At 35.1% G+C, this 14,422-nt stretch overlaps 4 protein-coding genes across 4 annotated transcripts; 1 reads left to right on the top strand and 3 right to left on the bottom strand.

The window, feature by feature from the left end:
* The first annotated feature begins 146 nt into the window (after nucleotides 1–146).
* Nucleotides 147–2,954, top strand: LOC149732380 (hydroxysteroid dehydrogenase-like protein 2). Its single transcript, XM_089883741.1, has 7 exons — nucleotides 147–369; nucleotides 434–597; nucleotides 881–1,094; nucleotides 1,317–1,534; nucleotides 1,606–1,800; nucleotides 2,015–2,218; nucleotides 2,432–2,954. The coding sequence occupies exons 1-7, from the start codon at nucleotides 362–364 to the stop codon at nucleotides 2,671–2,673; spliced, it is 1,245 nt and encodes a 414-aa protein (XP_089739867.1). The 5' UTR covers nucleotides 147–361; the 3' UTR covers nucleotides 2,674–2,954.
* On the bottom strand, nucleotides 2,946–4,030 carry LOC149732379 (large ribosomal subunit protein mL55-like). Its single transcript, XM_089883765.1, has 3 exons — nucleotides 3,805–4,030; nucleotides 3,591–3,708; nucleotides 2,946–3,243 (listed from the first exon to the last, which is right to left on the bottom strand). Exons 1-3 carry the CDS (start codon nucleotides 3,912–3,914, stop codon nucleotides 3,109–3,111), a joined length of 363 nt encoding a protein of 120 aa, XP_089739891.1. The 5' UTR covers nucleotides 3,915–4,030; the 3' UTR covers nucleotides 2,946–3,108.
* A 661-nt stretch (nucleotides 4,031–4,691) lies between these two features.
* Nucleotides 4,692–13,651, bottom strand: LOC149732378 (uncharacterized). Its single transcript, XM_089883705.1, has 20 exons — nucleotides 13,510–13,651; nucleotides 13,087–13,208; nucleotides 12,571–12,690; nucleotides 12,062–12,193; nucleotides 11,820–11,927; nucleotides 11,481–11,578; nucleotides 10,971–11,167; nucleotides 10,567–10,744; nucleotides 10,035–10,169; nucleotides 9,655–9,786; nucleotides 9,340–9,426; nucleotides 8,785–8,964; nucleotides 8,254–8,496; nucleotides 7,919–8,092; nucleotides 7,474–7,599; nucleotides 7,070–7,156; nucleotides 6,466–6,581; nucleotides 5,921–6,181; nucleotides 5,391–5,593; nucleotides 4,692–5,183 (listed from the first exon to the last, which is right to left on the bottom strand). Exons 1-19 carry the CDS (start codon nucleotides 13,623–13,625, stop codon nucleotides 5,530–5,532), a joined length of 2,676 nt encoding a protein of 891 aa, XP_089739831.1. The 5' UTR covers nucleotides 13,626–13,651; the 3' UTR covers nucleotides 4,692–5,183; nucleotides 5,391–5,529.
* Nucleotides 13,652–13,663: 12 nt separating this feature from the next.
* Nucleotides 13,664–14,361, bottom strand: LOC149732377 (UPF0728 protein-like). The gene has a single exon (XM_089883766.1). The coding sequence runs from the start codon at nucleotides 14,203–14,205 to the stop codon at nucleotides 13,927–13,929; it is 279 nt and encodes a 92-aa protein (XP_089739892.1). The 5' UTR covers nucleotides 14,206–14,361; the 3' UTR covers nucleotides 13,664–13,926.
* Between the last annotated feature and the right edge of the window lie 61 nt (nucleotides 14,362–14,422).

Below are 14,422 nucleotides of genomic sequence, written 5' to 3'. Positions count from 1 at the left end.
TAACAGGTAAAAGGAACATAACTCTTTAAAGGAAAGCTAAAAATGTCCAAAAAGATATTTCTCATCAAATATCCACAGTAAATTGAACGGGGAGTATAAACAAACCCTTGAAAGTACTGTTTGTAGCATGACACAGCAAACCATTTGTCATTTTCATTTGGACTGGACTTTGACCGCTGTCGTTACTACAATTTTACGAAGTTGGAAACGAATTTAAAGACCAGCAAGCATAATCTATGTTATAGTAATTCGTTAACCAGTGCATTTACGACAGTTCAATCTATCAGTAGGTCACACGTTAAGTTAAAAATAATCATCACAAACTTTTTTCTTTACTTTTGTAACAACTCAAATCTCTGGAATGGCTGGGTAAGTCGTTTATTTAAAAATGTCTATATGAAACGCTAGTAATAATTTTCAATATTTATTTCAGTAAATTAGCTGGATACACTTTGTTCATTACTGGTGCAAGCAGAGGAATTGGCAAAGCAATTGGGTTGAGAGCAGCCAGGGATGGAGCTAATGTGGTGATTGCTGCTAAAACTGCTGAAGCTCATCCTAAACTACCCGGAACCATCTACACTGCTGCTAAGGAAAGTGAGTGTTTAAGATCAAACTGACATTCCTTTTAAACCGCTTTCCACCAGTTGTATGCTTGTATTAGTTTCTGATAGTATACTATAACTTCTACATATAGCATTGTTTTATTAAATTACTACCTATATTAAAAGATTTTACATTCCACTCAATTGGTAAATAGTTCACTTATAAGGTACCTCCAGTTCATGAAAATCTATATAACCATGCATAGTATTATAATATAAAAAGTGAAGGGAAAAAGGCGGTTTTATAAAATGGCATGTTGATATTTTATTTATAGTTGAGGATGCTGGAGGTAAATGCCTTCCATGTATTGTGGATGTAAGAGATGAAGCTATGGTGGAAAAAGCAGTAAAGGAAGCCGTTAGCACATTTGGTGGTATTGATATACTTGTGAACAATGCAAGTGCCATCAGTTTAACTGGAACTGAGGTTACAAAAATGAAAACATATGACCTCATGAATCAAGTCAACACACGTGGTACCTATCTATGGTAGGTCATCACATTTAAGAATATTATAACTTATTTTAATGTAAGTGTTTAAGAACCTACCAACTGCTTGTCATTGCCTGACACGAGGTGTATTAAACGAAACATTTGTGTTTAATGACTGCTGTTTGAGGATAAAGTTCACATGGGGATAAAGTTCATTTATGAAGATTATATTTAAAATACATTTTGTTAAAATACTTTTCTGTTTTTATTATACAACAGTTCAAAAGTTTGCGTTCCACACTTGCTGGATTCAAAGAAAAGAGGAAAGAGCCCTCACATTCTTAACATCAGTCCCCCACTGTCAATGAAACCAATGTGGTTCAAGAACCATACAGCTTACACCATTGCTAAATACGGAATGTCTATGTGTGTCTTGGGTATGGCAGCGGAATTTGAAGAAAGTGGAATTGCAGTTAATGCACTGTGGCCCAAAACAGGTCTGGTATTATAATGTAACCTCGCATGTTAGGTTTAAGTAGATATTAGAGTAACCACTCCTTATTTGCAGCTATTCTTACTGCTGCCATGGAAATGTTGGGAGGTAAAGATGTTTCAAGCCAGTGCCGAAAACCAGAAATAATGGCAGATGCTGCTTATGCGATTCTTAAGCAAGAAACTTTATCAACTGGAAAATTCTTCATTGACGATGAGGTGTTGGCTAAGGAAGGTGTCACTGATTTTGATCAATATGCAGTTGAACCAGGTATGTCAGTGTAGGAGCACAGTTGTTAGTGCACCAGCCTAGAGGTTATATGTTCCAGACTTAACGCTTTCACCGTTGTGGTGGCATATGGGTCTTCGGGCAAGACACTTTTATTTATTTGTCCTCATCATTTTAATATGTTTTGTGGGCTAAGAAATGCACATGTTGTTAGCAGTGTAAAGTATTTGAACTAATTTAAGGTTTTGTCTTCAAGGCAAGCCTCTTATTTTGGATTTCTTTCTGGAAGACAACGAAGCTGATTTTAAAGGTCAAGAAGCTGATTTCCAAGGTCAAATAGAAAAAGCAAAGGCTGCAAGCAAAGGAGGAGAAATTGTCGGTATTTTCAATAATATTAAAAATGCTCTAAGCACAGAGCTGGTTGCACAGACCAAAGGAGTTTTCAAGTTTGAGATTAAAGGTAACTTGTAAGTGTAGTTTATCTTTTATGCACCTCTATAAGTAACTATTCTAATATATTTTTATCGGGTTAACACTTTATGCAATATAATACACTTTTCCTTTTAATGTAGCTTAGCCTATATTGTATACCATTGTTAGAACGAAACTGCTCCAAAAAACATCTATTATAACTATTATAAGTACTGCTAAAGTGCGATTGTGTGTGTTTTAGATGGAGATGCAGTTGAAACTTGGGTGCTTGACTTAAAGAATGGTGAAGGAAAAGTGACAAAGGGAGATGGAGACTCGGATGTTGTGATGAAGATGGCATCCTCCGACTTTGTGAGTATGTTTCAGGGAAAACTTAACTCCACAGCTGCATTCATGCAAGGGAAACTGAAGATTGATGGAAACATGATGCTGGCTATGAAGTTAGAACAACTCATGAACAAGATGCAAAAAGCGAAGTTATAAGAATGAGATTAACCAAATTTCTATTGTTGTTCTAGAAATAGAAACCTTGTTATGCAAGAATATTTATTGTACTAATTTCAAAAAATGTTTTTCCCGAATTCTGAAAGTTCATTGTTAATTTATTTCATGCTTTTCATCAACATAAACTTACGGAAAAAAACAAAAATTATTATGCTGCTGCAGTTGAATAATGCAGCAAATGTTGATTGTAGCGTAGAGTTGTTGTTCGAAAACTAATTTGTAATTCCGAACAACTGAAATAAAACAATGAATCAATCGTATGAATGTTTATTTTCAACACAAAGAAAATATGTATTTATGAGTTCGATAATGGAGGTAAATCGTTCAGCTCTATTCATTTACCAGTTTACCAGCAGTAAAAAAGCCAATCACTTGTATGATTGGGTTTGGTGCTTCATCAAACTGAAACAATGTTTATTTAGTCCAGTATTTCCCTGCATCAAAATTATCTTCTATATGGCTTTCATCCAGTGTTTCAACCTTCTTTCTTCTGCCCAACCATATGGCTCTTCTTTCAGAGTCAGTTAGCTGCAGGACATCCATCGGTAACTAAAGTAGAGGATCTATTACTGAATGAATGTAACTTGTTTATCCTCCGTGTAGGAACAACACCAGTCATTATAACTAGGGGATTTTCACTATTTTAGACCATCTATTACCGAATGAATGTAACTTGTTTGTCCTCCTGTGAAGGGACAACAGCAGTCAGTATAACTTCTAATTTTGGTATTTTTACTATTTTGTATGATACACCTTATGTCTGCTTACAAGTTACCACTTAACAACTGTGTTAAAATTGATATAAAGCTGCAGTTAACATTATGGAACCTCAACGTTTTGATGTTCAGGTTATAGTGAACATGATTTCAACATTATACAACTAATATTGATATTACTTTTATTATTTTTCTTGGTTGATTTAATCGAACAGTAATCGTAGATCCATCCGCTAGAGCAACCGTCGTTTTGTACATTCGTGGGTAGGTACACCGAGATTGCTTCGATATGCTGCACCTGCAGGGTATATAAGTAAATTAATAAAACAACAAATGTTGTACAAAAAACTTAATGGTAATCGGTATACTTGACCAAAGTGTATATGTAATGTACCTTGTTGAATTACGCCTAATTGGTTCCAGAATAAGGCTTGAACTAGAAACGTGTCGGGAGTAACCGGTACTAAATCTTAGTGCGCCACATGTAAACGAACATAACGACATTTCTCCTTCTAATTACCAATAAACAATCTTGTATTTTATAATTTCGAATAATTTATATGAAAGTCACTGTTGGGACTTTCCCTAAAGTAGCTTCGGTGAATGCGAACCGCCCCCCAAAAAAATCCTAAAACTTTTAGGCTATTTTGAAAGTCTTGAGTGTGTTTTTTAAACGAATGGGTAAATAATGCAGTAGTAAAAATGTATCTACAAAGCCATTTAAATTTTCCTTGTCGAAACGCTGACAAAAATAGAAATTTTAGCTTTCAAGGCCACGCTTTGGCCACACTGTCAAAGGCGCGAACAGTGACGTCAGTAGACACGTGCTTTTTTTGCGGCGAAGGGACATAGAAGAAATAGCCAGCGTCAATACTAACTTTGAGAAAAACAGCCACCGGAAAAAGTTTTTGTGACATATGTGGAGTAACCATGCTATCTGAAAAGTAAACACACCGAAGAGTTTTCGTTGAGTGGGTAAGTGGGAAAATTTGATTGACAACAAAACTTACAATCTGTTAATCTCCTATTGCCAAACGACTGCATTGTACTTTACTACATTTCATGCGATATTTTCACAGTACTTTGATGGTCGATCGCATTTGAGCATCTTTATAGGCTCCATTTGTATACAAATTATTTGAGATAATTCGTTGGTAGTCTCTGAACCCTGTAGGACCATTAATGGTCCTTCTTCCTTGTAACACTATCAGCTGGTTTGTTCTGTTACATTGTTTGGTAATTTCAAAGAATTTCTTGTTGTTTGTCCTCTAGTACAACAAATTCTTTGTTAGGATGAACTTTATTAGTTCCTTTGCTTTACATTGCGATATTTTACAAACAAGGTAATTGCGGAATAAGAACGCTAATGCACGATATAAAGAAGTGAACGATTTCAAACTGTGTGAAGTTTATAGGTAAAAAACTTAAGTGCGAATTGTTAGAAATATTTGATTTGCAATTGCAATAGACACAATCTCGAAATGCAAAAACTGCAAATTGCTGAACGTAAAAAATAGGATGTGGCTACAAACTACTCTAGTATGTAATGAGTCAGTAAAATTGGAAGTTGTACAAAAGTTACTGCAGTTGTTTATAAAACGAAATGAAATCTGCTTTTTGGCATTCTTCACACAAACAGTACTTTAGAACCCATAAGGCGAAGGTCTCACATATTTCCTCCTTGGACTTTGATCCGGGTTAAATCCATCATCATTAAGTCGGATCCCATTCTCGGAGATTACTCGTCGAAGTCTTACAATCTCTTGCTTGTACCTGAAGTGAAGACAAAACATTGAAAATTAAGTAAACAGTTTTGTATTTCAGATCCTTCAAATGTCAATTTTAAGATACATATATATTTTAATAATTCCAATCTTAAAAACATCTTGAAAACTCTCAACCCTTAAAAATGAATTATACATGTCTAATTCAACAGTCGGAACTGTTATTTAATTCAAATTTTATTAGTGTTTAACATACCTTGTCAAATGTGTGTCGATATATTCCTGTTGCTCTTTGACCTGTTGTTCAGCAACAGAAGCTCTTGTGAGTAGATCGGCACGCTCTCGTTCATGTTGAGCAGTAAGATGAAGATCACGCATTCTCATTGAAGCATTGTTCACATCACGATTAGTAGCCGGTTGATAACTTGTCTGCCCCAGCCCAGCCCGCGGAGTGGGGAACTAAAAATAAATCCAAGTACTTGGTATTACTATTAAGTATAATCCAAAATTTCTTAATTATTGAGCTGGATTCGTCACAAGACACTTAAATTTTTATACATGTGGTTTTTGAGCTGTCAATATTATGATATTTTGGGAGTTGTAAAAGTATAACGTTAATTTGTTTTTACAATTGGAAAATGCATAATTTTCAGTGTAGGCTTGCAAACCCTGTCCCTCATCAAAGAAATTGACGCTAAGCTTTCACAATGTTTTAAAAGGGCTTTATTGGTGTACATACCTGCAACTTTATAAGAGTATACTTGTATGTTATTCAAAACAACTTACATGGTCTTGTCAAGTTTTCTTTGTCTCTCTAGTTCCCCTTTTACGGTCTTGACTTCCGCTCTTGATTTTGCTAGCAGTGCTCTTAGTTTGTTCATCTCGAGCGTGTTTTCGGACATCAGTTCATTCTCTGAGATCACAAGCTCTGAGGGATCCGGACCCAGATCCATCTGTGGAAGATTATGGATGGGAGGCAACTTCCCATGATCATCTTCTGATGACAACATGGAAGACTGAAGCATGTCCAGTTGATTTTGTAGAACCCTTGAATGAAAAAATCATCACAAAGTTACAAACATGGTTGGAATAAACAGCAAGCAGCTTATACAAATGGGTCAACATGTTTTTTTGGATAAACATCAAATTCACTTTAAAAGCTAGGTAATGCAGGGTATCTCAAAAATTCTGGTTGGGCTTAAATAAATTTCCAAACTATTGAGCCTTTACTCCAGAAGAGGCAACTGAATTTGAAAAGAAAAGGTTTGCACTGAATTTGCAGAAAAATTAGCCCCCAACTCTGACACTGCATTATCACAGAACAGACTAACCTGTAGTGAATTAGTAGTTTTTCATGCCGTAATGCAACACGCTTTGATTGTTTTTTATAATTTCTTGCTGCATTGCTAAGTTGTTCTTCACGTGATCTAAATGCTGACTTCATATCCTGCAAGGAACAAACAGCTAAATTAACATGGTTTAGCTTATACAATGTTAACCAATGGTTCTTAAATTTGATGTATTCTGTACCATGTTTTGCTTTAATTAGGATTCTAATAATATAGTACAGTGGGGGAAGATGGGACACCTTTAGCACATAATATCTAAATATCCCGATCGTGTTTTAAACAATTATTAACGGTTAATGGAAGTCCTGAGGATACAGTTTTATAATTTCTTGAATGTTCTTTGTTTACTACTAAACGGGGCAAGAAAATAGAGGTAAAAGGTGTCCCGTCTTCCCCTACCCTACTGTATGTATAAAAAATGCTGTTGAAGCCATTGTGTAACAAATTTATGCTCCATAATGTTTATATTTTAGTAAAAGTGATTAAAAAGACCAACTTCATGATATCGTTGGTGGTTAATTTTAACTAAATCCATCTGTCACTCATAAAAACAAGCGGAGAGTGGAAACTTCAATATATAGATTACCTTCATCATTCCTTCAACATATTTCTGCATCTGTTGATTAGAAGATGGCTTCCTACTAGCATCTGGTGGCCCATTGTCAACAAAATCCTTTAAAAATATTGTATAATATTAAATCATGGTTTCAAGATGATTACAAACAATAACATCACATTTGACAAGTATGATGCAATAACTATAAGTTTTATATATATATATATCGGTGGGCACTAGCGTTGATTCCCGAAAAAGCAGGGGGGGGGGGCGCTCCTTCCTGGTTGACGGTATCTGTATTATTGCGTAACAACGCATTATAGAAATCAACACAATGGCGAAATAAAACAACCGTTGGGTTTGCGTCATAGTTATATTTACTAGTTTTTCTTAGCCAGTGGGTGTAAGGTAATTACAGATTAAACAAAACATACTGCAATGTCTTGAACGTATTTCCACAGTCTTTTCCTGTAGTCTTCATTTGTTTCTTTAATTTCAAGTTGAAGTCGATTATTTTCATCTGTAGCTCTCTCCTGCATCTCCTTTGCTGCCAACATGCCCTGTTGGTGGGGATTATTAAATATCATATTTTTATCCAGTTCCGACATCAAAAATTAGTTTATGTGCTTAGAAATATGACTGACAAAAATCAAGCCAAGGAATTGTATTCTCTGAGATAAATATTTTGCCTAGAGTAGACTAAAGGAGCAATCATGTTTTTTTAATATATCACAGTACAAAAATTGGTTTAATGTAACTTCTGTTCCTGAATATGTTCCTTGTTTGGTTGTGTGATAAGTCACTAAAATATTGTTTAAATACAGTTGCAGTTTCAGTTTAAGAGTCGCCAGGTATCTTTACACAATGCCAAAAACTCACTGTTGTTTGTTCTGCACATTTCTTATTAGCTTCCTGTATTCCTGAATATACGACTGCCAGCTGTGTTTTAAGTTCCGTAAGTCTATCTTCAAGTTTACGAGTTTGTTCATCGTAGGTTTGTCGCATACGAGATAAAACTTCGTTCTTACCACCTCGTGGACTACCATCTAGTAACTGTAAAAGAAATCATCTTAGTAACCAAATACTATATAAACATTTTCAAAACCGTTTAATGCATGTCAGTTTTGTTTTTATACTAGCATTTTCAAGTCTTTTATATTTGATGCACAGAAAGGCGTAAATCAGTTGCGGTTTCACTTTAAAATTTAAATTACCGATTTATCGAGTGCTTCTCGCTGTAGAGCAGCCCTTCTTGCCCTTAATGCTTCCAGACTTTCCGTGTTTGGTGGTATGCTGAAATTAACTTGTCTGAGAACAGCCTTTGCTCTCTCCAGCTCCTTGGTTGCTTCTTCATGAGCCTCTCGTCTTCTCTCTGCGTTATCTTTGAGTTGAAGAAGAGCAGCTTCGGTTTCAATGAGTCTTCCCAATTCAGCTCGCATTTCGTCGTTTTTATGCACCTGAACAAATTCAATACCACTTTTAATTTAATATGAAGGTGCCAGTTATCTTCGATATTTTTTTTATCATGAATGTAAATTCAGACACTTTGTTCGTTGTTTAATACCAAATGGGACAAGAATATAGAATTAAAATGTGTCCGATCTTCCCCCACCTCACAATATTATGTTCTATTAAAGCAAGCTATTTGTTAACAGACTTGGACCTAGGCCAGACTTTGCCCATTACCTCAACAAAGCTCAAAATTTAGTTATAAACTTATAAATACATTGTAACATCCAATCCACCTGTTCATTCAACTCTTTTTCTTGTGCCATTGCCTTCTTCTTGAGTGCAATGAACTCCTCAGCAAGTTGTTTCCGGTTTTCCTCAAGCGAGCGTGTGTGTTCCGCAGAAAGATCATGACTTCGTGCAAACTTGTTCTTTTCAAGTTCGAATTCTACAAGCTGATTCTCAAGTGCCAGAAGCTGGGAACAGAAGTTTTGTGAAAGATTTAAAATTAGACACGCGCATGTCTAACGATTCTGTGATTTTTAAGTGCCAGAAGCTGTAGGTATGATTTTGTAAAAGAATCAAATGTTAGGTAGACAGAGACTGAGAAGCGATATGGAAATAGTATATGCCTTTGAAACCCACAATTTAGGAGCATATAGTTTGTTTAAATAATTGTTAAACATATATATTAACTAAACTTTGTATAATGAAAGTGTTTTTAATGTGAAACCAATTAGATGAAAACATGTCTTTCAATATTCTAAATGAAACACTAAATATAAGATTCAACACAAGTTAAGAAAACAGTGTTAAGAGTTTAATTATGGGCGGATTATTTTATTACGTACTTTGTTCTTGAGCTCAAAATTTTCAGATTCATATTCCTCAGTTAACCTGTTGTTTTCAAGTTGCAGTTCAACCAATCCTTTAGAAACCTACCAACAAAATTAGATGTATAGACTCTAATGAACAACATATTAGGATCGGGTAGTGCGCAACCAATGAATTGTATTATGTAACAGATTTATATTTTATCTTAAATGGCATCATTCATTTCTTTTCAAATAAAATCTCGTATTCCATAAAAATAGGATTCTAAAGGGTTTAAAAATAAGATTCAAGAGGGTCTTATTCAGAAAGGTCAATATATTACGTTCACATACTTTTAGTTTTTCTTCTTCACTAGCAACAAGCTTAGATGAAAGTTCTGATTTAGATTTTGCAATATCAGCCATTTTTTCTTGTGTTTGTTCCAGTCTTTGAAACAATCTGTCATTTCTTTCACGAAGCTGGGTCTGCAAAGTGGAGTAAAAACTAGTTTGGTAATTCTATCACACATAAATGAGATCTTGTAGAGTGACATGTCATAGGACCTGAGATTCAGGCCAGAGTTGCCCATTACCCCAACACCCAAAAGTTTAATACTGTTAGTGAATGTTGTTGAACAAAGTTGGATCGGAGATAAGCAATCAAATATAAACAATATAAATTTATATTGTTTATATTTCAGTCAGAGAAAACGTTACATATCTTCTCATCATACATTATCACTTGTTATCTTCAGAAGTTGATCTTGAAGATCAGGTCTTGTCATCAATCCCGCTCCTGCTGCTCCCGCATCCATTCCTCCCAACTCTAAACTATTCGTCACACGAGTGCGATATTGAGTCACCAAATTCTGAATGAATGTAACTCATTTATCCTCTTGTGGTGGTATAACGACAGTCGTTTTTTTATGTATGACTGACAATTATGAGTCGTTCAGTTTAAATAATCAATAAAGGACCACTGGGTCGGGGCTATTCCTAATATAAATTGCCAGGAGAATAACTGCACTACATTTTCTAATATCTGCTGAAATTTATGTGAAAACTGTTTATGATTGATTGATTGAATGGGGAATTTCAAGTTTTTTTTATATACTAATTTATTTCAAAAATTTGTTTGTTTTGTAGTTTGATTATTCTTTTAAAGTTCAAGAATCGCTAAATTTAATACCTATTTTCCAATCCTATGATCTGAATATTCCTTTTTATTTTGTGAACTACTTCTAAGTTGTTGCAACAATAACACACCTGTGCTAAGCAATCATTAATGATGGGATAATTTTTGACTTGACTGAGAAGACCACATCCAGCAAGTACTGCTGACATAACTTCGACTCTCGTGCTGCTTGAAGGCAAGCAACATATGACTCTTGTCTTGCAGTTTCCACCCAGTATATCACTCAGTAGGCTTGTTAACTTGGAATCACTGCAAAATGACAGATCTTTACCAATTAGGCTTTAAAGAAAGGTGGTATGTGGGAAATAACTGTATTATAAATTGCAACTAAAATATAATGCAACCTTTTAAAAACAGTTGTATGATATTTAAATGATAAAAAAGCAAATGAAAATTAGAAAAGGTATTTGGTCTTGGCGTACAACATAGTTTTTTTTTTCTTATTCAAATTTAAAAAATATAAAACACAAGTTACCTGTAGTTTACAACTCTCTCAGGTTCTTGCTGTCTTGCAAGATCTGCTGTTAATTTATTGAAAGCCACAATTGATTTTGACAGAGTAGGTCCTTCTCTTACTCTTGTGCGGTTCAAATCCTCTGCAAGCTTCTCTGCTCCAGGGAGGCGGATCACCGTGAATGTGGATCGATTAGGAAGAGGATTCTCATCCGTCATCTGAAGAAACATACTCATTTTTTTTTAACTTTGTCATTCAAAATCAATCGTTCATTTTAATCAATTTTGTTCTGCATTTTTTAGGTGTTGGGGTAATGGGCCAACATTGGTGTAAATGCTACTCCCAATAGTATGACATGCTGTAGGACCTTACCCAAGCAGAAAAATACCATAATGTTCTGCTCTTGTAACAATAAAAATATTATTTAACATTTTTATTGTTTGAATTAACTGACAATGTAAAAAAGTGTGATTTTCATCAAGGATAAATTTGATGCCCGTTTTTTACTGTTTCATCATCATACCTACATACCATGTAAAGTTCAAGTTGAAATATATGAGTTGCAAAAATAGCAGAAGAACCAAAATCAGAAGCTGCAGTGTTCCTTGATACCCATGCTTGCCAGAAAGCTGTTGATATAATTCATAATTAAACATGTTTAGTTGCATTATGTTTTAGTAAAGAATTATTTAAATGAGTGACAGCCATTATAACACAGGTGTTCTGTTTCATAAACCTCATCCCTTCTTATGAGTTACCACATACGTAACTTTTTAGGTGTTTGTGCCATGAACTGAACCTATAACTTTTAGCTACAGGCAGGCAAGTCAAGCACTTTGCCGTGGGACCAAGCACTAAGGTAGTACATGCCTGCGATTGCTTCTGTTGGATTCCTACATATATCATACTGCAGATTCTTGACGTACATTCCACGTTCTGGAGAATACTGAAGTTCCATTGGCCCAGCACCCAGACGACCTTTAAAATAACATAGATCAGTTTTGTTATATCCTGCATAGGCCTATAGTATATTGATTATAAAGTTAAGACAATTGGCTACACAATGTATGTGTATGATACCTAAGAAGCATTAAGTAGACCATATACACTACCTGACAAGGAGCCTCTTGCTGCCATTAAATCCTTTATAATCTCATTGTATATTTCATAATGATACATCAGCAATCTTCCTCTATCTTCTACACGTGGTGATGTCTGCTGACCATCAGATACAAACGAGTTTTCTGCAACAACAACAATTACTAACAGCAACAGACATAGTGTCTAAATGCAAAATAAAATATTTTCTGAAATAATAGAACAAAAACAGTCCGCCTATATAATTACTTTTTTATGAATTTTGCAATAATTGACACCAAAGATCATGTTACTTTTTGCAGGCATAGACAGACACCACTAATTCCCTCAAAAATTGTCCAATGCGAAATATAAGGCAACCTTATAAAACATCTATATCTCACAGAATTAAGCAAATATGCAAGGGTTAGATCCAGTTTTTGAAATGATAAAAAAACATTATATTCTATTGCGATAATTTTAAATTCACTCCCACAGTTTATTCCCAGGTAAATCTTGTTCAATAAACTTGCTAAAATTTTACCTGGTGGCTTCTGTGAGTTCTGCTGCTGTACATTCAATGTAGCATAGCTGATAGCTTGAGGTATTATGCCAGGTTGTACACCAGCTTGTTCACCAACGGATGTGAATGACTTGCCACTGCCTATAACAAGAAAGTGGTGTTGGGGTGTTTGATGTTACCACTTTCTACACGTACTAGATAATGTACATTGTCTAGTTAACGATCGACTAGCTCCCGTTCAACATTTAATTGACTTCGTTGTGGTGGTGTTGCGGCAGTTTTCTGTTTCAGAACTGCACACAACATCAGCACAACGTTACTTGTGATTGAATCTAAAACCTTGGTAATTTTGGAATTACAAATAAAATTAAAACGATCGCTTTCACATGTTGACAACAATGGCATGGTTTTTAATGAAGAAACTTGACACTTGGCCATTTAAACAGTTTGTTTTGCTTTTTAACAAGAGTTATACACGCTAACATGCCAATTTTATTACAATACAGAAAAGATAGAACCGCATATGTAGTTACATACCACTTTCTCCATATACAAGAACACATGTGTTGAATCCTGCTATAAACAGATCAAGTAAAGGTTGGACGGTCTTTGAAAATAATTCCTGGTTGGTTGCATCAGGCTGGTACAGCAGATGAAAGCTGAGAAAGCAATAACGATGGATGAAGCAAAGAATTTTAAACTGATGTTTTTATGCATACATAAACAAGACTTTGTTTTATCTCTTCTGTTGTAATAACAGGTTAGAACTATAGGTGAAAAAAACCTTTAAATTGCAGTTACTGAGTCCCAATCTTTAAACAATAGACTCATTGCTTATTTTAGTGATTGCAGTACTCTTTCGGTCCCTTTAATTAGTACTTGTCTGCTATTCCCACTATGTCCGCTACGTCCACAATATTCACTGTGTCCGCTATGTCCACTAACATTTTAAATACAAACCTGTGTGAATTTCCCCCTTGTTGGGCATGCACTCTTTTTCCTTCAGTTACTTGTAGATTGATACCAACATCTCCAGGCAAGGGAGGTCTTATTCTACCAACTATATCTATATTCATGCTGTGCTGTAATAATTACTTACACAGCTCAAAATAACCTGTAGGTTTTTGCAATTTTTAGTGCAGATTATATAAGTGCAATGAAATAAAACACTAGAGCAGTGGCATATGCTTTTAACAATATGTAAAACTCAAACACATTAACAATTTGCATTAATGCTGTATTGAAACCGTTTGGTCATAACAGCATCAAAATATGCATATTTTCAGCATGGTAATGCAAAGGATGTACAGTGTTAATATACAGTAAAAATATCAAAGTTTACAACAATTGGCATAGCTTTTAAACATTTTTCTCCAACTAATAAGCGCTCAAAACTTGCTTCGAAGCCTGGCTGCACAGTTCGTCCAATTTACCATCACCTCCGTAATCCAGTTCGCATATGTTACATGTGAATACAATTTCGCCGTTCACTTTCAATCGAACCAAATTCCAGTCTTCAATCTCGGATAGCGCGACCGAATGTCCTTCGGACGTTAACACTGTTTCCAAACCCTCTAATCGAGATGTTCGATGCTTTACGACACCGCATGCTTCGTACGGGCCGTACTCAAGTATAACTTTAGAATTTTTTGGCATTTTCCGGGCAAATTTATCTGGTTTTAACTGTCAAACCGCATCTATTATTAGGTTTGTTTTCATAAATTTTGTATCAAACGATCACCGAGGCAACACAAAGCGAGCAATTCCATCTAGCGGATGAATGATATTGTTTGTCGAATTTTATTTTTTGGGGCCTGGGGTTCGCAGACATACGGTCTGATATGCCAGTTTTGTACTGTTATTCCTAATCTAC

The sequence above is a fragment of the Ciona robusta genome, chromosome 8, assembly GCF_009617815.1.
Source record: "Ciona robusta chromosome 8, ASM961781v2".
Lineage (NCBI taxonomy): Eukaryota > Metazoa > Chordata > Ascidiacea > Phlebobranchia > Cionidae > Ciona > Ciona robusta.
The sequence above is the reverse complement of the archived record's forward strand: the minus strand, read 5'-3'. Positions and strand labels throughout refer to the sequence as shown.

Coding starts and splice junctions, on each gene's coding strand:
- LOC149732380 (XM_089883741.1), top strand. Junction 598..880: donor CTACACTGCTGCTAAGGAAA/GTGAGTGTTTAA, acceptor TTTTATTTATAG/TTGAGGATGCTGGAGGTAAA. Junction 2,219..2,431: donor TTTCAAGTTTGAGATTAAAG/GTAACTTGTAAG, acceptor TGTGTGTTTTAG/ATGGAGATGCAGTTGAAACT.
- LOC149732379 (XM_089883765.1), bottom strand. CDS start 3,914: ATGTCGTTATGTTCGTTTACATGTGGCGCACTAAGATTTAGTACCGGT. Junction 3,709..3,804: donor ATTAGGCGTAATTCAACAAG/GTACATTACATA, acceptor TATACCCTGCAG/GTGCAGCATATCGAAGCAAT. Junction 3,244..3,590: donor AACCAAGAAAAATAATAAAA/GTAATATCAATA, acceptor CCTCTACTTTAG/TTACCGATGGATGTCCTGCA.
- LOC149732378 (XM_089883705.1), bottom strand. CDS start 13,625: ATGAATATAGATATAGTTGGTAGAATAAGACCTCCCTTGCCTGGAGAT. Junction 9,427..9,654: donor GTGAAGAAGAAAAACTAAAA/GTATGTGAACGT, acceptor TTTTGTTGGTAG/GTTTCTAAAGGATTGGTTGA. Junction 7,600..7,918: donor AATGTGCAGAACAAACAACA/GTGAGTTTTTGG, acceptor CCCCACCAACAG/GGCATGTTGGCAGCAAAGGA.
- LOC149732377 (XM_089883766.1), bottom strand. CDS start 14,205: ATGCCAAAAAATTCTAAAGTTATACTTGAGTACGGCCCGTACGAAGCA.